Source organism: Salvia splendens, chromosome 8 (assembly GCF_004379255.2).
Source record: "Salvia splendens isolate huo1 chromosome 8, SspV2, whole genome shotgun sequence".
Taxonomy (NCBI): domain Eukaryota; kingdom Viridiplantae; phylum Streptophyta; class Magnoliopsida; order Lamiales; family Lamiaceae; genus Salvia; species Salvia splendens.
The window spans coordinates 4,444,416-4,468,512 of record NC_056039.1 but is presented as its reverse complement, the minus strand read 5'-3'; the positions used below and the strand labels follow the sequence as shown (position 1 = coordinate 4,468,512).

Sequence of the window (24,097 nt, the reverse complement as noted above, 5' to 3'; positions counted from 1 at the left end):
GTTTAGTCAATTTTGACCGCATTAGAGATTTAGATTAAAATTTTTAATTTTTAAAAAAATATTTAAAAAAACTGTATTCTTCTCCTTCTTTCTAGGTTCATCTGATTTGAAGAACCCTAGTAGATCTTTCTCCCAATTGAAGAGTTCTATTAGATCATTCTCCCAATTGGATCCCCAAATTGTGAGCCTTAACATCTGCCCCCCTCCTCTTCACCAGCGACATCGCCTCAACCTGCCTTGGACGGTCACCGGTATGCGGCGCCACCCGCTTCATCCCCACGCTCTCTTTCTCTCTCTCATTCAGTTCATCCAATTCCTCTTTCTCTCTTTTCTCCCATTCCCGAATTGGTATGCCAGAACGTCCATCGCCCTTCTCCTTTCTCCCTCCCGAGGTCGTCGACTATTAGAAATGAGTCACTCACCCCTTAAAAAGCCTTATAAGAAGGAGGGTTATCCACACTTATATAGAGGAGCTAGGATCATCACCAAGTCGATGTGGGACAAGATTTAAGAGTTTTAACACGGCCCCTCACGTGTGGGCCGGAATGACACATCGGACTTCCATCAACCCTCCTCCTTATAAGGCCTTTAAGGGGTGAGTGGCCCATTTCTAATATGGTATCAGAGCGGGCCCAAGTCGATGATGGATTTATCTCTTTATCTCTTCTCTTGCCTACCCACGTGATGGAAGTCCGATGTGTCATTCCGCCCTATACGTGAGAGGGCGTGTTAAAATTCTTAATATCTTGTCTCACATCGGCTTGGTGATGATCCTAGCTCATCTATAAAAGTATGGATAACCCTCCCCCTTATAAGTCCTTTTAAGGGGTGAGTGTCCCATTTCTAATACCGACTGTGACTTGTACCTCTCTTATCCACCTGCTCATCTTCGGGTTGCCGCCGTCAGCAGCTCGTGCTTGCGTCGTCATCAGCTTCATCAGCCGGTGTCGAGGGGGACGAGGTCTCAAGTGCGGAGTCGGTATCGTCCTCAATCATCGGGGAGAGAGGGTGGGAGAGTCAGAGAAGTGGGCGTGGGGAATATTGTGAGACTTGGCCTTCTTCATCGCGGGGAGAATTGGAGATGTGTGGCGGAATGAGGGGAGGAGGAGCGTTTGCTGGGGTTGGAGGTGGAGGTTGGGTGAGACATAAGAGAAAGAGTGATGAATCTTCTCAAGGGAAGCTTGAGCTCTTCCTCATTATAGCAGAGAAGGTCTTTTTTGCGTTTTTGATTTTGCAGAGAATTGCAATCAATAATCTTTTTGTTTTGCATTTTGTGTATTTTAATTGATTTATTTAGTATTTTAGATTAATTAGTTGCTAATAAGGGCGCTAATAGTCAGAATAAAGAGTTTAATCACGTCAAAATTTGATTAAAAGCCGTTGACCGTTAATTTTAGACGAAGCCATCCAAAATGGACTGATTTTGGCCTAAGTTATAATGTGTAGGATGCAATAATTCAAAACGTAATGTTTAAGACCAAAATCGTAAAATGACCATATATTCAAGACTAATTTTAGCCTTTAGTCATTAATAAATGATGGACCATAATAAAAATTTGAGAAACATAACAACAGATAAAGTAGTACTAGTACTACTATCTTTTGTTCCTAAGTTATCCCTCCACTTGCAAATTAATTGGACATAAATTTGGTGCAGTTTAAATTATAACCTATAATATCGACTAGATATAAACCCTCCGATTTTTTAAAGTTGATGATAATAGAGTGAGAAAAGAGTTTAGGACATTTCTAGCGAAATCGTAGAATTCAAATTATATTGTACAAATATATGTTACACCGTATTTTATTAAAAAAAATACACCGTAATCATATGATAGATTGGTGATATACAATGTTACTTTCGAGATAGCTTATAAACAATTTACTGCAAGATAGTATATTGTACCCGCATTGTTACCAAGAGACTCTCTCTATGCACAATAAACCATTATTGACGTATAATCGATTTCACTTTAAAAGTTTCAACTTTACGAGTCTTATTTGAATTTGACACAAATTTTAAAAAATATAAAGAAAAGTTAGTGAAAAGATAGTGAAATGTGATTATGTGAGTCATACTTTTATACTCCATGAGTATTAATTTTATAAAAAAATGTGAGTAAAAAAAGTTAATGGCAGTGAGACCTATTACCATTTTTGGAATATTTCAATCGAGATCCTAAAGTGCGACGTTTAGTAATGGTAAACCGAAACTCCTAAAATGGAACGGAAAGAAGTATATTAATATAAATATTTAATTAAAATAGGGATAAAGAACACAATTAAGATGGGACAGTAAATAAATGTATGAATAATAAAGCTTCTTCCCAAAGTCGTAGTTATCCACCACACTTTATCTGACGAAATTTCTCATTTGCGAGCAACGGAAAACAGTTTGTTGGAGCGCTTGATCGGCGATTAATCGGCCGCCACGATGAAGAAGGAAGATACGGTCATGCTGATCAGCGCCGAGGGTTTCGAATTTGTCATCGACAGGAAAGCGGCCATGGTTTCTCAGACGATCCGCAATATGCTCACAGGTCTATATTCCTGAAATTGAAAATTATCTGTGCTGTTCAATTACGTAATTCTTGCCAATTAATTCGTTTTATGTCGTTTTTGGATGAATTTTCATGATGCTTGGGGTTAATACTTGTGATTGAGTTCGACTTTTGCTTTTTATGAAAAATATGAAGATATTGAGATGCGTATTGTAAATTTGGAACAAGATTGGGTGTTTTTGAATCTATTTTGTGAGTTCACGTATGTTTTGTGTGCTGCAAACGAGAGAAGAGTTCTATCCATCTAATAATGATTGATATTAGAATCACGAATTCTAGAGATTTCTTCGTTTGTGGGTTTCAAATTTCTTGTTTGCTTTTGTGTGTTTTAGGTGGTTTTTTGGAAACGGAGCACGGAAAGGTAAATTTTCCGGAGATAAGCACCACTATTCTGGAGAAGATCTGCCAGTATTTTCATTGGTCTCTTCAGTATGCTAGGTTTGCCCATTTCCAATATATTTATCAATGTATTCAGTTTTTACTTTACCAATGTTTGGAAGCTCTGGGTAACTCGTTAATTTTCACTTGCCATGACAATACCGTGTTAAATCTTTTAAGAAAATGCTTTTCTTTTCAGTTTGTGGATGTACGTCATGATGCAAGGCATGTGGGGTGCTTGGTATCCAGTCGCTCTAATATGATTGTGCCAAGTATAAGAAAATAGTGTCTATGTTTTTGAATTTATGGCTTGTCGGATGATTACAAGTGATGCTTCATGCATGATGATGTAGTTAGGTGGAGAGTTTGTTTCTTTTTTAGGCCAGCAAAGGGGGATGGACAAGGTTTAGCTAATATTATATTGGTGGTGGTGACAGTTGCGGTTGAGCAGTGGCAGTGACGTCGAGTCTAGATATAGTTTATGCTTGGCAGATGCTAGGTAGAACCCTAGCTACTAAACGATGTCAATTTGTTATTTTAATAAATCATTGATTGTAGGTTATATGTACGATCATACATATATTATAAGTAGTATACATTATACCAACGACCTGGCACTTACGATTGACGGAATTAGAAGGTTGTGATTATGTTCTAAAGAACAGAGGTGTCATTTTCTCTGAGGATTGGGCCCTAAGAAAGAAACAATATAGTTGCATGATGCATAAAACATCCAGTCTAACATACTAGCGAATTCTGAGTACAAAATTATTTTTCATCTTCAATTATCTATATTTGGGTTTATTCTAAAACAAATCGCAGAATTCAGACATGTTCTGAATTTATTCAAGAGAAATTCCATTCATTTACAGCATGCTAAAAGTAAAAAAAAAACACTTTTTGAATATATTTACTTGCCAGATCCTTCCTAAGGCCTTGCTCTCACTTTATGTATGTGGTGCTTCTGTTTGTAGTTGTCTAGTTGATAGTAAGTAACACTTGAATTGCTGGTACAACCTTCATAAAAAGGACATCATATGATAAACATCATTATTCATTAATTAGCCAAATTCAAACCTAATGTTTTCAATTATAGTTTGCTAGCCATTTTACACGTCTATTCCCAGGTATCTCATATTGTTATTATACTTGTTTTACCATTATCGAATCATGCTGTAAGGATGACCCACATATCACTATTTCCTTTGGAGTAATCCAAACTGCATATTGTAACTACGGTCTTTATTGTGACATTGATCCAAAAGTTTAAAGGAAAAATAAAGGTTTAAATATATTAAATGTCTCTCTTGAATAAATAGGTTGCAATTAGTCTGTTTAAAATCTGATGTAAATGTTCATTATCTGATATTTTATTTTATTTTTAAGTGAACTAGGACTAGTCGTTTACTTGATTTTAGTTTCTTAGTGGCAATTAGGAATTAGGGAGAATGAAAAATTAAAGAACTATGAAGGTGTAAACTGGTTTCTTTTGAGTATGGAGTGTGAGCAAGACAGAAATATAGTTTCTCATTCCCCAATCCATGGATTTCCTTATATGATTAATGATGATGACAAGTTGGAATTTGGTCTGTAGTGGCAAGGAGACTGAGTTCCACATAGAACCTGAGCTTACGCTGGAACTTATGATGGCCGCTAACTACCTAAACACCTGATCAGGCTCCAAATACCAACATCTCTAATAGTAACCCTTGTAAGTGCTATACTTACTCATCGTACTTCATATTAAAGCTAAGTTTTCTTTTGAACATGTCCGGTATTTATTCTTCGTTATCTGCGGAAGTGGGAAATGAGCTCTCTTCTGATATTTCTTTCCCTTAAAACATTCTGCAGCTTTTCAATCCCTTTCAAATTTGATCAATTCTATTAGCCAACAGTTCATCTGTTTATCTAATGTCAGGGAAAGATTGACGAGGTGTTGCTGTTCATCTTCTGACATTTGACAGCCCTTATAGTATCCAGTTTCCGTCTTTCTATTATGCTTAGCTACAGCCGGGATGTAGTAAGGTGTTGGTCACTCTGTTAGCTTAGCGATATTATGTCTGAGAATATGGCACTTCTACCGTCTGTTAAACGAAATTATGAGGAGATATTTTAGTCAAAGTGACTGCATATATTCAAACCCTATAAATTCGTGTTTGTATGCCTTTTACCTTCTTGGTTTAGAACTTGCTAGTATACATTACTGTTGTTATTTGTGGTTGAAAATTTTGAGTCGAATCCCAGTGTGAACAGGGGGAAATGGAAATTTTTTATAGTATTGGTAAAAAACCAAGTGTATTATGCATGCAAAGTACAGCAATTTTAGTTTTAAACAATATAGGCGGGTGGCAAAGTAATACTTTAATAAGAGTAATAAATTAAAGGTATTAATCGTGCATGAAGTGAGCGTGCCGGAGTGGTTATCGGGCATGACTAGAAATCATGTGGGCTCTGCGCGCGCAGGTTCGAATCCCTGCCGCTCACGTTTTTTTGTTTGCTACTATTTATTTGTGCCAGTTTTATTTTCATCAGATTAAAAGTGTTGTTCTAAATAGAAATGAAGAAAATTTGTTATTCTACGCAATTAAATGTTGTTGTAAATAAACGAATGATGTAATTTTATTTTTTTGCAATTATCCTATTTTCTATATGAACAACATGCCTTATTGACTTGGTTTTCAGGAATGCGGTAATGATGGTTTACAATATTACAACTCTTTATTAGATTCAAACACTTTTTTTGTGGACAAGCATACATGGATTTCCACAAGAAAGGTCAGGCAAAGTAATATATTGACCAATTAAGTCTAAGTACTTAAAATAGATTTTGGTATAGCTATTAAATATATGCATATATTATTATAGAGTAAATGCTAAAATTGGTTCTGAACATATGTCCATTTTATCATTTTGGTCCTAAACTTTATCTTTTGAATTTTTTGGTCCTGGACATTTCAAATCGGATCACAATTGATCCTCCGTCAACAATTTCGTTAATATTTAACGGTCAACGATTTTAATCACAAATTTGACCAACTTAAACAATTTTTAATTATTTAATCATCAAAATTATTTTTTTTAATAAAATCATAAATTATTTATTAGAAATAATTAAATAATTTTTAAATAATTAAATTATTTATTCCAACTTAAACAATTTTTAAATAACAAAATTATTTATGATTTTATTTAAAAAAAATAATTTTGATGATTAAATAATTAAAAATTATTTAAGTTGGTCAAAATTGTGTTTATCATAAAAAATCATAAATTATTTATTACAACTTAAACAATTTTTAAATAATTAAATTATTTATGATTTTATTTAAAAATAATAATTTTGATGATTAAATACTTAAAATTTGTTTAAGTTGGTCAAAATTGTGTTTATCATCAAAAAATCATAAATTATTTATTACAACTTAAACAATTTTTAAATAATCAAATTATTTATGATTTTATTTAAAAAAATATTTTTGATGATTAAATAATTAAAAATTGTTTAAGTTGGTCAAAATTGTGATTAAAATCGTTGACCGTTAAATATTAACGGAATTGTTAACGGATGACCAATTGTGATCCGATTTGAAATGTCCAGGACCAAAAATTCAAAAGATAATGTTTAGGACCAAAATGATAAAATGAGCATATATTCAGGACCAATTTTGACCTTTACTTATTATTATATTAATACTGTAGTACTTTTTAAATTGCAACCGTACTAACAAGTAGTAATATAATGTGTAGTACATTAAAGAAAACAGCGATAAGTGAAGAAAATGATTGGATTTCATTGTTTTGAAAGTCAACATCTATCGAGGCACAATTTATGGAAAAACTTTTACGCATTATTGAAATTGATTCATGTATGTTCCTTTTCAAAAAAGTTATATATAGATTTCAAATCTTTCTTATGCACAATCGATCGAAGTCCCACGTTGATTCAGTAATGATTTTAGATTTGTAAGTGTTAATTACTTCTCCACTATATATATATGGTATATATATTTTTCATATGATTATTTATTTTTTGAAGAGGACCTAGAAAGATTTTTACCCATTTATTTCTTCAAACGCTAATTAATGTGCATAAAAATTTCGAGGAATGAGTGTAAAGTCATCAAAGTAGATATTTAGGTAGTACAAAAACTAACAACCTAGTAGTACCACAACAAAGTTGGTGTTAAACATTCATTTTAAAACCTTCAAACTTCCTCTGATATTAATCAAACAAACACCAGTTCAATTTTCTTCTATTATTTCAATCATACTCACTTTTCAAAGATCAAATATAGAAAATCATGGAATCCCACATGACATTTTCCCTTGGAGATGGCTCAGAAAATTTGTATCTAAATATAGTAGATTTGGCAATTGTTTTCATGATGTCTCTGGTGGTAGAGTGGATGTCACACACCACTTATTTGAGCAATTTCTCAGACGACAATAACGTCAGACTAGGTCTCATTCAGACTGGATTTTACGTCGTTAGGATGGTGGTGGCATACATCGTGATGCTGGCTGTGATGTCGTTCGACGCCAGGATCTTTGCGGTAGCGGTGGCCGGATACACTCTAGGGTTTCTGCTCTTTGGAAGTAGGGTTTTTGATGAGAATGAGTTAGGCTATCACAAAGCATCAGATCTTCCACCATTGAGCTGCTAATTTATTGCTTTTTCTTTTTTATTTGGTTTTGTATATATATATATATATATATATATATATTGTTACTGTTTAAAGGAGAGTTCGGCATTTGGTCATGTGATTATTTCGAATATATGATAATTTATCACAATGCTAATGTTGTTGGAAAGTGATTTGGGTGGTTATTTTTAGTTGAAGTTGATGGCAATTAATTAGGCATATAAATTCTAATTCTTGTTTTTCAATTGAAGAATACAACTAAGGTGTGGTAGGTTAGACAGGTAATGCTAAAGACTATGAAATATATGTAACAATAATTACCGAATGTGATTTGGATTTTTGAACAAGAATACTAGGAATTTAAATGTGGGGTGATAATATATAATCAATTCATTATTGGATATGGATTCTTTATTTTAAGCGTGAATGTTTATACGGGGTTTCGGTAACTAAATGTATTTGCGAGATTGGGAAATGGGCTATAATTAAGGTGAGACACAAATAAAATAAAGAAATTCAATCAACTCTTGTGCGAAGTAATATTTTTAGAAATATAATGGTGATTAGTTTGACAAATCTTTTACGAATATTGCCTTCATTTTAATGTACTAATAGATACTTTTGAAGTTTATGAATATTGCTCGATTGTATAGATACATTCCGATATTTAATCTCAGAATAATGCAATGTAGGATTAATACTTGCTTATCATGAGGCTAGCCAATTTCTAAAATGTACTGCATTATTAGTGTTGTTCTATATAAATTAGCTCCTTAGGTTCTTAAAAAGTCCCTTCCTTCATAATAATACTACAATATTTTTTCGCACTAAAACTTTATCCGATTTTATTCGATGTATTGAGGCCTACTAATTAATTGTAGTAGTACATGAAATAAATAAATATTAGTACCTAACCAGTACTCCATACGTCCCGTAACATTTTTCTTTTCCATCCGCCCAGTTAATAAATGTCTCATTATTATTTTGGCAATTTAACTACACAATCCATTGATTCATTTCAATTACATTTTATTATAACATTAAGACCAACCTTACATTAACTTTTTCTTCCATTTTCTTTTATAAAGTCAAACAAATTTGTAAAAAATAGAACATTTATTAGCGGACCTGAAAAGTACTATATGAATTTTATAATTTTAGACCCAACTAACACTATTTTCACTATTATTTTAGGCCATCCACGATGGGGCGCCCTATGCACCGCCACGTCAGCATTTTATCCATATGCCCTTCCACCTGCAGTGGGGCCCCCTAAGCATTTTCTTCTATTTGAATATTTAAATAACTACAAAAATTGGGAAAAACCTTCATTTCATTTACAAAATTAATACATTACACGGCTGCATTTAAGACTCGAGTCAAGGTCGGACTACCGCCCTCCGAGGAACTCCGGTCGTCGTCGTGGTTCATTTTGGCTTGTGAGATTTGGAGAGATGTGAGAGATGAGAGAACTGATGCGAGAAATGTTCGTATGAAAAATGGAATGACAATCGAGGGTTAAATAGACAAATATCGAATTTAAAAAAATAAAAACAAAAACGCGTTGCATCGTCCGCGCCTCCCATAGTTGGCGGACGATGGCGCGGACGATGCCCTATAGTCCGCGGACTAAGTGTCGGGCACGGACGACACATCGTTCGTCGTCCGCGGAGCCACAGTGGCGGACGATAGCGCGATGCATCGGGCGCGCTATCGTCCGCCCCATTGTGGATGGCCTTAGAGCATCCACTACGCGTCCCGCGCGCGGCTCGCGAACCGTTTCCGCCGCGGGACGCGTTGCAACGTTCGTCCCGTCCCGTAGCCCGTCCCCAGCCCGTCCCGTAGCCCGTATCCTCGAGACAAGGGACGCGCCGGCCCGTCACGCGCCCGGGCGATGTGGCGCGCCCCCGATGCATGCGTGATGCCCACTCGCTAGCCCGCGAGTGGGCGTCGTCACGGATGACGCACTAAATCAATTTTTTTAAAAAAAAATCAAATTTAAAAAAAATACTTTTATTTATAAAAATTATTTTTATATTTAAAAACAATTTTTACAAATAATTAAATACAAGAAATTCGTAATAGCCCACATATATTTGATGGGCTTGCGAATTTATGAAACTCATTCTTGGTTGCTTCTCTTTTATAAAGACAACCTTGAATGTTTTATGTTCCACTTTCGATGTGGGACAAAGTCATTTTTGGTTGCTTCTCTTTTATAGAGACAACCTTGAATGTTTTATGTTCCACTTTCGATGTGGGACAAAATCATTCTTGGTTGTTTCTCTTTTATAGAGACATCCAAGAATGATTTTGTCCCACATCGAAAGTGAAACATAAAACATTCAAGGATGTTCATATAAAATTGTATTTTAAATTATGTCATTTTTATTTTTTAAAGATTTTAATTATGTTTTTTTTTTTATTTTTAAGTTGTATTTTTATTTTATGTTGTAATGTTGTTTTAATTTTAATGAATTGTGTTTGTTTAAATTGAATTGAGTTGGAAAAAAAAATAAAAAATGAAATTGAATGAATAGTAATTAAGGGATGGAATAAGGGACGGTTAAGAGACAGAGCGTTACAGGTTCCGTCCCTTAGTTAAGGGATGGAGGAAAAAAGGACAGTGGAGCCCTCAAATAGTGGTCAAATAGTAGTTAAGGGACAGTTTAAGGGACGGTATAGAGATAGCGTAGTGGATGGCCTTAGTAATTACTATAGTTTAAAATGTGTTAGGCCAATTAAAAAGTAGTACTGTTCCGGTAGAAGGGAGGTAACAGATATTTTAGTATAGTACAGAAAATAAAACAAAATGTTAGTAGTACATAGAATAAATGGCAGTGTACTACCACGCTATTTGATTATTTGAATGATCACATCACAACAAATTAATCCAAACCCCATCTTATTCTCTCAGCCTCAAATCCCCAAAATGGACCACGGCGGCCAAATGGACGGCATGGCGATGGCGCCGCCGATGCCTATGCACCGCCGCCACATGATGATGCACATGACCTTCTTCTGGGGCAAAGACACCGAGATTCTCTTCGACTCCTGGCCGGGCTCCGGCCACCTCGCCATGTACCTCCTCGCGCTCGCCGTCGTCTTCTTCCTCGCCCTCGCCGTCGAGTGGTTCTCCCACAACAACCTCCTCAAGGAGCGCCGCCCCGCCGCCGCCCTGCTGCAGACGCTCATGTACGCCGTCAGGATCGGCCTCGCTTACCTCGTCATGCTCGCCATCATGTCATTCAACGGCGGCGTTTTCATCGCCGCCGTCGCCGGACACGCCGTTGGATTCTTCTTCTTCGGGAGTAGGGCTTTTAGCAAGGCGGATTCCGGTAACGGGAAGGGTTCGGATCTGCCGCCGATGACTTGTTGATGGTGGGAATTTAGGGTAGGTTTTCAAATTTTGATTTCAAGGTTTTGTATCATTAATTAATCATTCATGTTTGATTTCTGCACAAAATATCTAGTGTGACTGTGTGTGTGTTGGATTATTATTTTGTTGGGGTAAATAAATGGCGAAAATGTTGTATTTATTTAATTATGGAAACGATTCTGAACTAATTAGTTCTCCTACTTTTTGAGTTTTTTCAGGGATTGTAAATTATTCTTATTTATTAATTGCAAATCTTTGGTTAACAACTGGCTCTAAAAGTAGGATTGTTGTGAAACAACAGCTTAATTTTGCATTTTTGTGACTTTTCTGTCTGGATTTTCAATAATTATAAATATGATAGTACTCCATAATTTATTGCCACTATATTTTTCTCAGTCAAAATTTTAGCCAATTAATCCAAATAAAACGTCTTCCTTTATTCATTTTTTCATCAATAATAATTTGTAGTATCATTACTATTTGATTTTAAATGATAATTAAATAACCTTTTTCCAGCGTTGTACGTCTGACATAGTTGGCAAAATTTTAGCTTGTAGTACTATAAGCCAAAAATTCGAGTTATATTTGTAGTGAGTAATTATTCTGAACGTAGTTGACAAAATTTTAGTTTATACTATACGATGAATAATAAAGATGAATTCAGCATCTAATTGTAACCAGTACTGTAAATTTGAGTTAAAAAATAATAAAAAAAAAGAGTAAAAATGAAGCTATTTTTAAGAATAACTCTATTTTAAGTACTCCACAAGTTAAAAACATAAGAAGACACTCATACCGATCTTTTTTGTCGTAATCCTATAAGAACAAGATATCAGCTGTAATGCTGTATAATGAGTTAGATTGCATTTATAATTGTATATGATGAGTTTATATCATTTCTTGGAACTCGATCTAATTTGATTTTGTGTGTGGATGGAAACAAATATGAGCAGGTTATGTGATTCTTTACAATTCATTAAAATCAGCTCTTTTGACTCTTCCATTTTGTCCAATTACTGCGTTTTTAGGATTAATTTGTATTAGAGTGATTTAAGATCTGATCAATTATTAATATAAATGCAAGATTTCTATATCTTTGGAATTGGAAAGAATTAGATTTACTTCAAATTTTCGACTCACCGCATATTTTTCTTGAACCGACCCAAATTGAAGGAAATATAAACGTAATAATATATTGACTCTTCCACATAATTCTCAGTATTATAACTTATAAAGAGCATTTATTGGCATTAAATACTAGTGGGTTACTTATCGTTAGCATAACAACTACTTCATCAAAATAAAAATGGGCATTTTATATGGACGAAATGTTTTCAAGTAATTATTATTATGAATAAAGTAATTTTTTGATCAGAATTAATATAAAAAATAATGTGTTGACACGTTGATATTTTTTTTTGTTATTTTATCATATGTTAATATTTTTAACAGTCAAAATCATAATTTAAAATTTATATAATATTTAGAGTTTGTATTTTATAACTATCCTATGTTGATATTGTATGCTATATATGAAAAGTAGTTATGGGTATTATTTTGTCATTTATTATAATTGATACGGAAAATAATAGGCGTACCCACCTAGTGACCTGCTAACGAAAAATTAAATTGGCGAATTGACTTTAAATCCTCACAAATTAATGAAGCAAAACAGCTTAAAGTCAACACTTTTTTATTCTTCTTTTGTTAACAATAGTTAATGCACATTAACTTATTATTTTCCATCTCTATGCCAATAGCTATCCCTTCTATCTAGACATGCCCACCGGTTCCGGTTCCGGCGGTTAACCGCCGAACCGGAACCGGCGGTTCCGGAACCGGAACCGGAACCGGCGCAATATTCCCGAACCGGAACCGGCGCAATTCGGTTCGCGGTCCGGTTCAGGTTCAAGATATTTCGAACCGGAACCGTCACCGAACCGGCGGTTCGGGACGGTTCGGAACCGGCGGTTAACCGTGGAACCGCCGGTTCCGGCGCTTAAATCGAGGCAGGGGGATGGGGGCCGGTGGTGATCTTCAAAAACGGTCGAAACCGCCGGTTTTTCGGCGAATAACCGGCGGTTAACCGGAAAAACCGGCGGTTAACCGCCGGTTTAGTGGCTTTCGAGGCGGCGCGGAGCACGAGGCGACAATGGAGCAGCTTTTGCAGACGGTTCGTTGACCGAACCGGCGGTTTTATTTCGGAAACCGGCGGTTCCGCCGGTTCCGGCGGTTTTCCGCCAAAACCGCCGGTTTTGTGAAAATTCAATTTTTTTTTTTTTTTAAATTTCAAATTCGAATTCTTCCATTTTCCCCCTCATTTTTTCTATAAATACCCCCCTCTATCCTCATTTACATTCACCCCACTCTTGTGTTAATAAGAGTTTCTCTCTTCAATCTCTCAATTCTCTCTCTTTGTCTCCAATTTCTCATTTGTGCTATTGTGCTTCCATTTAATTACGCAATTGCTACTCTTATTACGCATTGTTATACACTTATACAGTTATACTTGTTCCCGTAGTTCTATAAGTTGTCTTTCTTTCTCAATTACTAAAACAAAAAAAAATATATTATTCCATATTTCTACATTTCTACATACCATTCCAATATGTCTTCATCCCGAGAAGGTCGTGTTAATAAGGGAAAGGGAAAGGCCAAGAGGCCATCTCGGAGATCCGTTATTGATGAAATTTCTCAAATGAACATGGATGAGTGGCAGGTCAAAAAAAAAAAAAATAATTGAACCGGCGAAACCGCCGGTTCAAAAACCGGAACCGCCAAAACCGCCGGAAAACCGGCGGTTCCGAACCGGAACCGGAACCGCCCGGTTTTCGAACCGGAACCGGAACCGTGAAATAGCCTCACGGTCCGGTTCCGGTTCCGCTTCCGCCAAAACCGGAACCGGCGGTTCCGAACCGGAACCGCCGGTTTTCGAACCGTGGGCATCTCTTTCTATCCATACGTTTATTAATCTATTAACGCAAATGCCACCAATAAAATAACTAAGCAAATATTTTTCCTTATATCCCATGAATTTTAATACAAATATATATAAATGATAACTCATGAGAAAAAGTAAGAAATCAAGAAACACGTGAAATAGTCAAATTAAAGTACAAGCTAGGTTAAGCAGGCAGTACAACTCATCTCTGTTAGAAAAAGAAAGGTATAAGCTTGTAGGATAAGCTTTGTATTAGCTTGGAGGCTAAGAAATACATTAGCTTGGAGGCTAAGAAATACATGAGCTTGGTGCCCAAGAATATATTAGCTTGGTGCCCAAGAATACTTGTAGCACAAGCTTTATAATGCCCTATATAAGGGTGTCATATTGTTGAAGAAAATAATCAAGCCTTTTACCAAAATCCTTCTTCTTCTTAGCCATTTAACATGGCATCAGAGCCAGCAACGATTCTTGGAGCTCAGAATCAATCTCATCATCGCTCTTAAACCTCTCCCAACCTCTTGGCCAAGAACCTGTAAAAGGCAGAAATGTCAGAAACTGAAAAGGTGATCACCGGCGACCCGAACTCATCCGAAGCGGATGAGTTTGCACGTCTCTTTTCAAATTTCATGCGAAAAAGCCTCATGCAAAACCAACCACCAGAAAATCCCGACAAACCAGAAAAACCAATATACAAGACCGATTCTCAACCCTTGACAGTAGGGTTTAAACTCAACGGAGAGAACTATCCGGTATGGTCCATCCTGATGCACAATGCGATTAGCGGAAGGGGGATGGTATCTCACATCACTGGAGTCCCATCCCCACCAGCAAGAACAGATCCAACGTTTACACAATGGCAGGAAGCCGACCATTGTGTATTTACGTGGCTAGTTCAAAATATCGAGACCAAATTGGTCAGCCGAGTGGCTCAACAACCGACGGCGAAGCACATATGGGACAGCCTGGCCGTAACATACAAAAGCGGTGGAGATTCGTTACAGATATACGATCTACACCGTAGGGCAAGCACTCTAAAACAGGGGAACACCACACTGGAGGAAGTGTGGAACGATCTCAATGAGATCTGGACAGCAATTGACCAAAAGAGGCCCAACCGGATGAAATGCCCAGATGATATACAGATCCACAATGAAGAAACTGAACAAAACAGACTGTATCAGTTTCTTACGGCATTGGATGACAAGTATGAAATCGTAAAGAGAGAGGTGTTAAAAATGGAACCACTTCCCTCAGCCGAGCAAGCGTACAACATAGCGAAGCGGGAAGATGCCCGATCGGAAATTCTCCGTCCTACAGACGGAAAACCCCCAGGAGACGGAATCGGAGCAGGGCTATTCACGGCGAGGAGGCCAAATCACTCCACCGCCCCACGCCGTGGTGGCAGTAGCGGAAATGGGGGATGAAACCAACGGACATCCGAGGAGCGAAGAACGGATGATGATAGATCCAAATTGGTTTGTACCAATTGTGGAAAACGCAAGCACACAAGAGAGCAATGCTTTGAATTGGTAGGGTATCCGGAATGGTGGGAGTTCAAGCACAAATCGGCGGCTACTCGGCCACCGTGGAGCAAAGGCCACGCCCCCGCGGCTGTTGGAACGGATGGAGGAATCACAACCCTCGCCGCCACCGAGGGCAGCCGTGACACGACTACTCATACCCGGGGCAACGAGCAGTTGATCGGCGCACCACCGAGAACAGCCGGAATCGCGCAGTTCGCCGCTGGAGGAACCAAATCCGACGAAGAGGAAATGAGGGAGACGGCGGGAGGTAACGCGGTATTAGGGTTAGGTTTGCAACCTAACCCTCGGCCTTCCTTACCTTTACAAAATATACCTCATGATGAAAATATGTTTGATTTGGCCCCAATAAAATTCCAAAATTCTAAAATAAACCCCAACATGCTCGAAAGCTATAAATCAACCCCCATTGAATGTAAAAATAGGTTTCAAGTCCTAGAAAATTTTGGGACAGCATGTGCTATGTCTGCAGGTATTGGAAAAATCAATAGGTGGATTTTTGATTGCGGGGCCACTGACACGATGACTTATGACGAGTCAGATATTTCTAAAACTCACAAGCCTCACCTATCTCATATTCAGACTGCTAGTGGGGATTTTACGGTTGTAAAGGGGGCAGGGACTGTGAAGATTTCTCCAACTTTAGAATTATCTAATTGTTTGCATGTTCCCTCACTTTCCCATAAACTACTGTCAATCAGTCATGTGACTCGGGAATTAAATTGCACACTGCTAATGCAACCGAATTTCTGTCTACTGCAGGATATCAGGACCGGAGAGATTATTGGACGTGGCACTGAAAGTAACGGGCTGTACTACGTGGATGAGATAGCCCAAAAAGGAGCTGCCATGCTAACTCACGGGTCTGCTGATAGGGAAGCTTGGCTTTGGCACCGACGCCTAGGACATCCTTCTCCGGGTTATTTAAAAATGTTATTTCCTAATATCACTTCAAAATCGAGCATGCATTGTGAAACTTGTGTTTTAGCTAAAAGCCATAGAAACCCCTATCCGTTGAGTAATTCTCGTACTAAATCTATTTTTGATTTAATACATTCTGATGTTTGGGGGCCCGCACCAGTAGTTGGGGGACAAGGCTTTAGATACTTTATTATCTTTGTTGACGATTGTACCCGTATGACTTGGGTATACTTTATGAAGCATAAATCTGAAGTTTTCGAAAACTTTGTCCACTTCTATAATCTTGTCCAAACACAATACCAAAAACCCATCAAAACCCTTCGATCTGATAATGGGGGGGGGGGGGGGAGTTTGTCAATTCCAAAATGAAACAGTTCATCCTAGAAAAGGGAATGATACACCAAACCACCTGTGCCCACACTCCAGAACAAAATGGGGTAGCCGAAAGGAAAAACAGAATCCTACTAGAAATGACCCGTGCCATACTCATTGAATCACAAGTCCCAAAGACCTTCTGGCCTGAAGCCCTCGCCACTTCCGCTTACCTTCTAAATCGGCTACCTACCCATATCCTAAAGTTTCAAACGCCAGCCAATACCCTAGCCCTATACACGACCATTCCTCAACATCTTTCCCTAAAACCTCGGATCTTTGGCTGCTCCGTCTTTGTCCATATACCAAAACATGAACGAACAAAATTATCCCCATGCGCTATTAAATGTGTATTTGTGGGTTACGGGGTGAACCAAAAGGGTTATAGATGCTTTGATCCTAAATCTAATCGTATGTACACGACCATGAATTGTGACTTTCTTGAATCAGAGTACTTCTATACCCACCTTAGCGGTCAGGGGGAGGTGATATTAGGACACCTAGTAGTGACCCACTAAGCTGGGTGTCAATGCCAAGTGTACCAGAAGTGGACCTACCAGAGGAAGCAGTACGCAACTCCGCTGGACAAGTCTCTGACGTGGTGCAGACTGAAGCGGCAGGTGACACAAGTCCTAGTAGTGACTCTCCGCTCCTGATATCGAATGTAAGTACTCTTGCCCCTGTCAATGAGATTACTGGAACTAGTGTAGTGGATGAGACTCAGGGGGAGAATAGTGATCAACCTAAAGAAGTTGAAATGGATGAAGTTGAGGGAGTCGATCCTGACACTGGGAGATATATACTACCTCCAAGGGCAAACAGGGGAGTACCACCAAAGAGGTACAGTCCAGAAAGAATCAACAGAAAGGCAAGATACTCTATTGCTAACTTGGCAAAAGGGCACCTGACTGAGATGGCTCAGGCGTTCGAGGAAGCACTCTACGACGAGGAGGAAATCCCACAGTCAGCCGATGAAGCGATGAGGAACAAGCATTGGAGAGAAGCTATGAAAAAGGAGATAGATGCTTTAATGCGTAACCACACCTGGACAAGTGTATACTCCCCGAAGGAAAGAAACCAGTTGGGTGCAGATGGGTGTTCACCATTAAGCGGAGACCGGATGGAAGTATCGAGCGGTATAAAGCTCGACTGGTGGCTAAAGGGTACACTCAGACTTATGGAATAGACTACTCAGAAACGTTCTCTCCTGTAGCTAAGATGGATACAGTCCGAGTACTACTTTCCATTGCCGCCAATCGAGATTGGCCACTGTACCAGTTCGACGTCACTAACGCCTTTCTTCATGGGGAGTTGAAAAAGGAAATATATATGGAGGCGCCACCAGGCTTCTCTGATGAGTTCAAGGCAGGTGAAGGATGCCGATTGAGGAAGACTCTGTATGGGCTAAAGCAGTCACCGAGAGTCTGGTTTGGTAGATTTGCAGACGCAATGAAGAGCTATGGATACAGGCAAAGCAATTCAGATCATACACTGTTCCTGAAAAGGCACGAGGGAAAGACTACCTGTTTAATTGTGTACGTTGATGACATGATTATTACAGGCGATGATGCAAAGGAAATTGAGAATTTGAAGGAGAAGCTTTTCAAAGAATTTGAGATGAAGGATTTAGGTGATCTCAAGTACTTCTTGGGAATTGAAGTCCTTCGCTCACCACGGGGGATATTCTTGAGACAGAAGAAGTACATCTTGGACATCTTAGCAGAGACCGGCCTACTAGAGTGTAAGCCAGCCGAGACCCCAATTGTACAAAACCATGGCTTGAAGATACAAGATGGAGCTGAGGCCGCAGATCGAGGGCAATATCAGCGACTAGTTGGGAGACTCATCTATTTATCTCACACTAGACCTGACATCGCTTATGCTGTAGGGGTTGTAAGTCAATTTATGCATCAACCCCAGGCCGAACACTTAGAAGCTGCACTAAGAATAGTTCGATATTTGAAGGGAACCGTCGGACACGGAATAATGTTTAAGAAAAATGGAGACTTAGACATCCATGGGTATACTGATGCAGATTGGGCAAGTAATCCAGTGGATAGAAGGTCGACTTCAGGCTACTTTACATTCGTTGGAGGAAACTTGGTAACGTGGAAGAGTAAGAAGCAGAAGGTGGTAGCCCTGTCTAGTGCAGAGGCAGAATTCAGAGGAATTAAGAGTGGTCTGACCGAGATCATGTGGTTGAGGAAATTGATGACAGAGATTGATTATATTCCAAGTAAGAGTCAGTTATACTGCGACAACAAAGCCGCCATAAGCATTTCAGAGAATCCAGTCCAACATGACCGAACAAAGCATGTTGAGGTGGATAGACACTTCATCAAGGAAAAAATTGAAGAAGGAGTGGTCGAATTCCCTTTTGTACGTTCTGAAGATCAACTAGCAGATATACTGACCAAGGCAGTTAGCTCAAGGAGTCTTGAAGGAGTTCTTGACAAATTGAGTATCGGGGATCCCACTACTCAATTTGAGGGGGAGTGTTAGAAAAAGAAAGGTATAAGATTGTACGATAAGCTTTGTATTAGCTTGGAGGCTAAGAAATACATTAGCTTGGAGGCTAAGAAATACATGAGCTTGGTGCCCAAGAATATATTAGCTTGGTGCCCAAGAATACTTGTAGCACAAGCTTTATAATGCCCTATATAAGGGTGTCATATTGTTGAAGAAAATAATCAAGCCTTTTACCAAAATCCTTCTTCTTCTTAGCCATTTAACAATCTCTTAATCTCCATCTCTATTAAACCAACATTACATACCAAACAATCAAAACGCAGCGTTTTAGCATCACATAGATGGATCACAACATGGACCATGGTGATGGTGGTCATGCCCTGACACACATGACCTTCTTTTGGGGCAAAAACTCCAAGGTACTCTTCTCGGGGTGGCCCGGGCCCCACACGGGGATGTACGTGCTGGCCCTCTTCTTGGTATTTGCGCTTGCTTTTATCGTTGAGCTACTTTCTAGTTATCTGGAAATGGCTCATGAGAAAGCAAGTTGTGGCCTTGTCTCGGTCCTCGTGTATGGTCTGAGGGTCGGGTTGACTTACCTTGTTATGTTGGCGTTGATGTCGTTCAACGCTGGGGTTTTCATCGTCGCTGTAGTCGGGCATAGTTTAGGGTTTTTTGTGTTTGAGAGTAGGGTTTTCAAGAGATTTTGTGGCCACTCGGAGAGTCTCGGATACGGATGGTTATGACTATCGGATCAGTTTGCTGACATGGCCATCTCTATACAATTAAGGCTCTTTTTTCAAAGATAAATTATGTGTTGTGTGTGGATTAAATTTTCTGTAAATTCTTCTTATTGATTTGAATCCATATTGGATGATATGATAAAGTTGGATCGGATCTTATATTCAAAAATTATTGTTCAGTTTACAAAATAAAGTAAAATGTTAAATGGAAGCTTCCAATATTTCATAAGCAATTCTTTAATATAAATTGTGTTTATCTTCTACTTTTGTTTTATCCTAGCATACATTGTAGGGAGAGGCGGAGCTACATTAGGGTGGGGGTGTAAGGTCTCCAAAATTGTACTGTAGAAAAATATATTGGTGTTTTAGTAATGTCATCATTATTATATTAAAATACTAGTAGTAAAATACATGTCCTTATTGAGCAAAACCGAATTTCAGTGTTCTATTTCAATTGGGCTCTATGTTAATGGCTCAAATACAACATGTCCCATACTAGTAATACTTTTGAATTGGGCCTTTTTTTGAGCCTGATAAATACTATTGAGCCTTTGTGCTCCACCTTAATTAAGTATCACTCTTTTATTGCAAAAAAAATTTAGGGAGTACTAATTTACAAAATTTTATATTATTCAAATCTATTTTATGTTTGTTAGAAAATTTTCTACCTCTTACGGCTCTTACCTCTGTACATATAAAATATTCTTGTTTTTATGAGTCCTTCATAAAATTAATCTTTATTCATTTGTGATAAGTTTTTTTTCCTTTTTTTTTCTAATGAGGATGAATCTCATTTTTCAATAAGAATATATTGACCATTTTTTTCTCTCTCATCTCTTTTATTTTACCAATCTTACTCAACTATTAATACTATTTTAGTGGACTAGTAGGGACTGTAAGACCATTAGTTATTGATGTGTATATGTTGTAGCACTTACATGATTTTAAACACACTTTCCTATTTTCATTGGATTGAGTTTCTAATAGTACTTTATTTTTTTTCAAATATCAAATGTATCTGAAAACAATCTATCTCACGTTCGCACTTGCCCCATTCAAGTTTCTCAAATACTCCATATATATTTTCTCAGACACCCAAATCTCGTACTAAATCATTCATAAATTGGTAGTAACCATAAACTAAGTACTACTACTAATTTTTCTATTCAAGAAATGACAACAATACCAACTGATATTTTTATATCCACAAATTCAAAGCAAGGCTATATACATATACAGCTAACTTTGTAGCACGAGAGGCACATACCCTACGTATTTACAATCAATATGCAACTTGCAACTGTTTAATTCATATCCAATGGGAAGGCTGGCCCTCATTTTCATTGTACTAAATTTACAGACAGAAAATCAGTGCCAAATTATTATTCTGAACCTCATTTATATGATTTTCCCAACCTGTTCATATGAATTTCTATTTATTTTTCTTCATGTTGCCCCTTAGCAGAGTGGTCAGTTTGGACAAACCCTACATTATTAATCGGGCGTGGGATGAGGTAGGATAGCTAGTACGTCCATTCTTGCGGCAGTTGCACCTCGCTGATATCCGGAGGTCGGATCTCAAGCTCCGGAGATGATCCCAACTCAAGCCCATTTGACTCCGTAGATTCATCTTCATCAATAAAATCAAATAAAATCAGATGTACTAGTATCTTTTTATGACATCAAGTATGTGTTGAATTTGTCAAATATGTGCATGGTGGTATTATGATAGGATAATAGAAATTATATGAAGACGTGAAAGGAACGATGTAACTTGACAAGTCCCGACTATTGATATCTATAATTATATAATACTATTGATGATGACAGTGAAAGTTTGTTTAACTAAATTAATTTTTTAAGCTTAATTAAGAACATATAATACTAAAAAAAAGTTAAAAGAACTAGTTTCTGAAATATCAGCAGCATATACATGTAAAAGACATTTCAATTCTCATAATTTGACAGCAGTAGGTATCCCCACATTTTGGTCCCTTCAAGAAGTCCGATCCCCAAAGTTCAATTATATCAATCACACAAAATTAATTTCAAATATTGAAAAGTCAACTCAAGATTCACTGCTCTTGCATTTAAATCGAAAAAAAAATTTAAGGTTGGAACCAGTCAATAAAAAGGAGTAAGAAACAAGAATCCATTTATATGAAAGCGAGAGAACAAGGTACCTGTGGGGGGCCCACCATCATTGGAATCTTGTTGAATTCTGCTGCTAAAGTGTTTTTCCAGCACTTGAAGCACCCGTGTTGGCATCAACACCATAGAGCAACCTAGTAATTATTATTACAAAAATAATTATAATAATATTCATATTTGTAGTTACCATTTACCACTAAAAAACAATATTAATGCAATTTTGATATCATTGTATCGTTGTTATCTGTTAAACTAAAGTAAAAGAGATAAGGATCTAGATATCTATCTCTGTCCTATTCATGAAAAAATTAAATAAATATCAACAAGTCTCAATCGAGAAACTTCAAAATATAAAGAGAAAACAAAATCAATTGCTTTCGGCTTTACTCAATGAAGAGGGAGCCACCACGAGAAAGATTTCAAATCAAGGTTATTGGATGATGCATATTCCAATCACATTTCTTTATAAACATAAATATATTTCGTATAAAAGATAGAAAAAGATGCGAAATCAACGGTTGGCAACAAACAAACTTGGAATCTTCATCCCTCAATACTTCAAGATTCCAAAACGGTTTACAGTTATATACACTTGACGCATCTTTTCTTAGAGATTCATTCAGCTGTTACTTCGAAGTTCGAACGTTCAGATTTCTCTTTTTTTTGAATAATTTAAGATTTATCTTAAAAAATGGAAGCCAATTTTGATCTTTTGCAAAAGGAGACGTAATTATAAATTAGAAATATACCTGATTTGTGTTTCAATTCAGTCGGATCACGGGGGAGGAAGACTCCGGTCCCAGTATGCCCGACTCGCGGCACGGATCCGCCAAGAAAAACCGCCTGCATACCCGACCCGGAATATCCATTTATCCCAACTCCGCCCCAATCTAAGCCTCCTCTATATTGCTGCTCTGTTTTCTGCAATTGTTTTGGCTGAGCCGACTCGCTTCGCTTCACTCGTCTTCCCCGACGACGCTCCTTCCTCTCCGGCGGCTGATTCTTCAACTCGTACACCTAAACACACACACACACACACACACACACTGTTAATTAGTAATCGGTAATTTTAGGGGAAAAAAAGTTTAAGCAATCCGAAAGCGGTTTACCTGAATATTAGAGTGGGTCAGTTCGTCTAACTCGGTTTTGTAGCCATTCGTCTTCATCTACAACAATTGTAATGTCAAATTAACCGCGGAGAGCATAAAAACACGAGCTCGGTAACTGAAATTACCTCATAAGCGGGATCTTCTTCGTCGTCGAGCATACGCTCCGCCATCTGGCGAGTCAATTCGGCGATGAAATCGGCGTCGTCGCCCTCGGATGAGGCGAAGTCGGAGCGGAGCGGCGTGCTGAAGCCGGAGGAGGAGGAGGAGTCCCAGGACGAGAGGAACTGGGTCGAATTGGAGCTAGGGCTGGAGGCGGAGGAGGTAATCATGTGCTCTTTCTCGTTTGGGTAGTGGTTTTTGAATAAATCGGAGAAGAGAAGCGGTTTGCGGTGATTGGTGTTGCAATCGAAAGGCATGATTAAGGTTGGACGGCAGTTGGATTTGAGAGCATAAATTGTGGTTGAGAGCGAGGGATTATGGTTATGGGGGGAAGGGAATTTTGGAGGTGGGGTTGATTGAGCAATGGAATTCGTAGTGACAGAATTGAGGCCATCCACAACGCTGTTCCTATACCGTTCCTATCTCGTTCCTTAAATCACTATTTGAGGGCCCCACTATACTTTTTTACTCCATTCCTTAACTAAGGAACGGAACCTGCAACCCTCCGTTTCTTATCCGTTCCTTAACCGTTCCTTAAATTACTATTCATTCAATTTCATTTTTTATTTTTATTTCCAATCCAATTCAATTTAAATAAACACACTTTAAAAAACAAACACACTTTATTAAAAAACACACAACATTAAAAAAAATTACAACTTAAACGTAAAAAAATAAAAAGCACACAATTAAAATCCTAAAAAAATAAATGTACACAATTTTAATA

The 24,097-nt window shown here is 37.8% G+C and overlaps 6 protein-coding genes and 1 non-coding gene across 9 annotated transcripts; 6 read left to right on the top strand and 1 right to left on the bottom strand.

Annotated features, from left to right (window-relative positions):
• The first annotated feature begins 2,304 nt into the window (after positions 1-2,304).
• LOC121745459 (elongin-C-like) lies at positions 2,305-5,100 on the top strand. 3 transcript variants are annotated; one of them, XM_042139375.1, is made up of 4 exons: positions 2,312-2,540; positions 2,894-2,999; positions 4,534-4,650; positions 4,791-5,100. In XM_042139375.1, the coding sequence occupies exons 1-3, from the start codon at positions 2,435-2,437 to the stop codon at positions 4,610-4,612; spliced, it is 291 nt and encodes a 96-aa protein (XP_041995309.1). In that variant the 5' UTR covers positions 2,312-2,434; the 3' UTR covers positions 4,613-4,650; positions 4,791-5,100. The 3 variants fall into 3 exon arrangements, with proteins under 3 accessions (XP_041995310.1, XP_041995309.1, XP_041995308.1); XM_042139374.1 differs by having other exon boundaries at positions 2,313-2,540; positions 4,858-5,100; XM_042139376.1 differs by lacking the exons at positions 4,534-4,650; positions 4,791-5,100 and adding an exon at positions 3,139-3,501 and having other exon boundaries at positions 2,305-2,540.
• A 241-nt stretch (positions 5,101-5,341) lies between these two features.
• TRNAS-AGA lies at positions 5,342-5,424 on the top strand. Its single transcript has one exon. It is a non-coding gene; the product is annotated as a tRNA-Ser (tRNA).
• A 1,816-nt stretch (positions 5,425-7,240) lies between these two features.
• LOC121744688 (copper transporter 1-like) lies at positions 7,241-7,603 on the top strand. Its single transcript, XM_042138275.1, has one exon. The coding sequence runs from the start codon at positions 7,241-7,243 to the stop codon at positions 7,601-7,603; it is 363 nt and encodes a 120-aa protein (XP_041994209.1).
• A 2,825-nt stretch (positions 7,604-10,428) lies between these two features.
• Positions 10,429-11,173, top strand: LOC121742981 (copper transporter 6-like). The gene has a single exon (XM_042136143.1). It carries the CDS (start codon positions 10,452-10,454, stop codon positions 10,959-10,961), a length of 510 nt encoding a protein of 169 aa, XP_041992077.1. The 5' UTR covers positions 10,429-10,451; the 3' UTR covers positions 10,962-11,173.
• A 3,116-nt stretch (positions 11,174-14,289) lies between these two features.
• Positions 14,290-15,329, top strand: LOC121744687. The gene has a single exon (XM_042138274.1). The coding sequence runs from the start codon at positions 14,451-14,453 to the stop codon at positions 15,327-15,329; it is 879 nt and encodes a 292-aa protein (XP_041994208.1). The 5' UTR covers positions 14,290-14,450.
• A 4,220-nt stretch (positions 15,330-19,549) lies between these two features.
• Positions 19,550-19,954, top strand: LOC121744686 (copper transporter 1-like). Its single transcript, XM_042138272.1, has one exon. The coding sequence runs from the start codon at positions 19,550-19,552 to the stop codon at positions 19,952-19,954; it is 405 nt and encodes a 134-aa protein (XP_041994206.1).
• Positions 19,955-21,125: 1,171 nt separating this feature from the next.
• Positions 21,126-23,724, bottom strand: LOC121743042. Its single transcript, XM_042136220.1, has 5 exons — positions 23,337-23,724; positions 23,212-23,268; positions 22,852-23,119; positions 22,135-22,236; positions 21,126-21,581 (listed from the first exon to the last, which is right to left on the bottom strand). Exons 1-5 carry the CDS (start codon positions 23,625-23,627, stop codon positions 21,475-21,477), a joined length of 825 nt encoding a protein of 274 aa, XP_041992154.1. The 5' UTR covers positions 23,628-23,724; the 3' UTR covers positions 21,126-21,474.
• Between the last annotated feature and the right edge of the window lie 373 nt (positions 23,725-24,097).

Excerpts from the sequence above, each read along its gene's own strand:
- LOC121745459 (XM_042139375.1), top strand. The coding sequence starts at position 2,435 with ATGAAGAAGGAAGATACGGTCATGCTGATCAGCGCCGAGGGTTTCGAA. Across the intron at positions 2,541-2,893 it reads GATCCGCAATATGCTCACAG|GTGGTTTTTTGGAAACGGAG; the intron begins GTCTATATTCCT and ends TGTGTGTTTTAG. Across the intron at positions 3,000-4,533 it reads TGGTCTCTTCAGTATGCTAG|TGGCAAGGAGACTGAGTTCC; the intron begins GTTTGCCCATTT and ends TTTGGTCTGTAG.
- LOC121744688 (XM_042138275.1), top strand. The coding sequence starts at position 7,241 with ATGGAATCCCACATGACATTTTCCCTTGGAGATGGCTCAGAAAATTTG.
- LOC121742981 (XM_042136143.1), top strand. The coding sequence starts at position 10,452 with ATGATCACATCACAACAAATTAATCCAAACCCCATCTTATTCTCTCAG.
- LOC121744687 (XM_042138274.1), top strand. The coding sequence starts at position 14,451 with ATGTCAGAAACTGAAAAGGTGATCACCGGCGACCCGAACTCATCCGAA.
- LOC121744686 (XM_042138272.1), top strand. The coding sequence starts at position 19,550 with ATGGATCACAACATGGACCATGGTGATGGTGGTCATGCCCTGACACAC.
- LOC121743042 (XM_042136220.1), bottom strand. The coding sequence starts at position 23,627 with ATGCCTTTCGATTGCAACACCAATCACCGCAAACCGCTTCTCTTCTCC. Across the intron at positions 23,120-23,211 it reads TGACCCACTCTAATATTCAG|GTGTACGAGTTGAAGAATCA; the intron begins GTAAACCGCTTT and ends GTGTGTGTTTAG. Across the intron at positions 21,582-22,134 it reads TGATGGTGGGCCCCCCACAG|ATGAATCTACGGAGTCAAAT; the intron begins GTACCTTGTTCT and ends TTATTGATGAAG.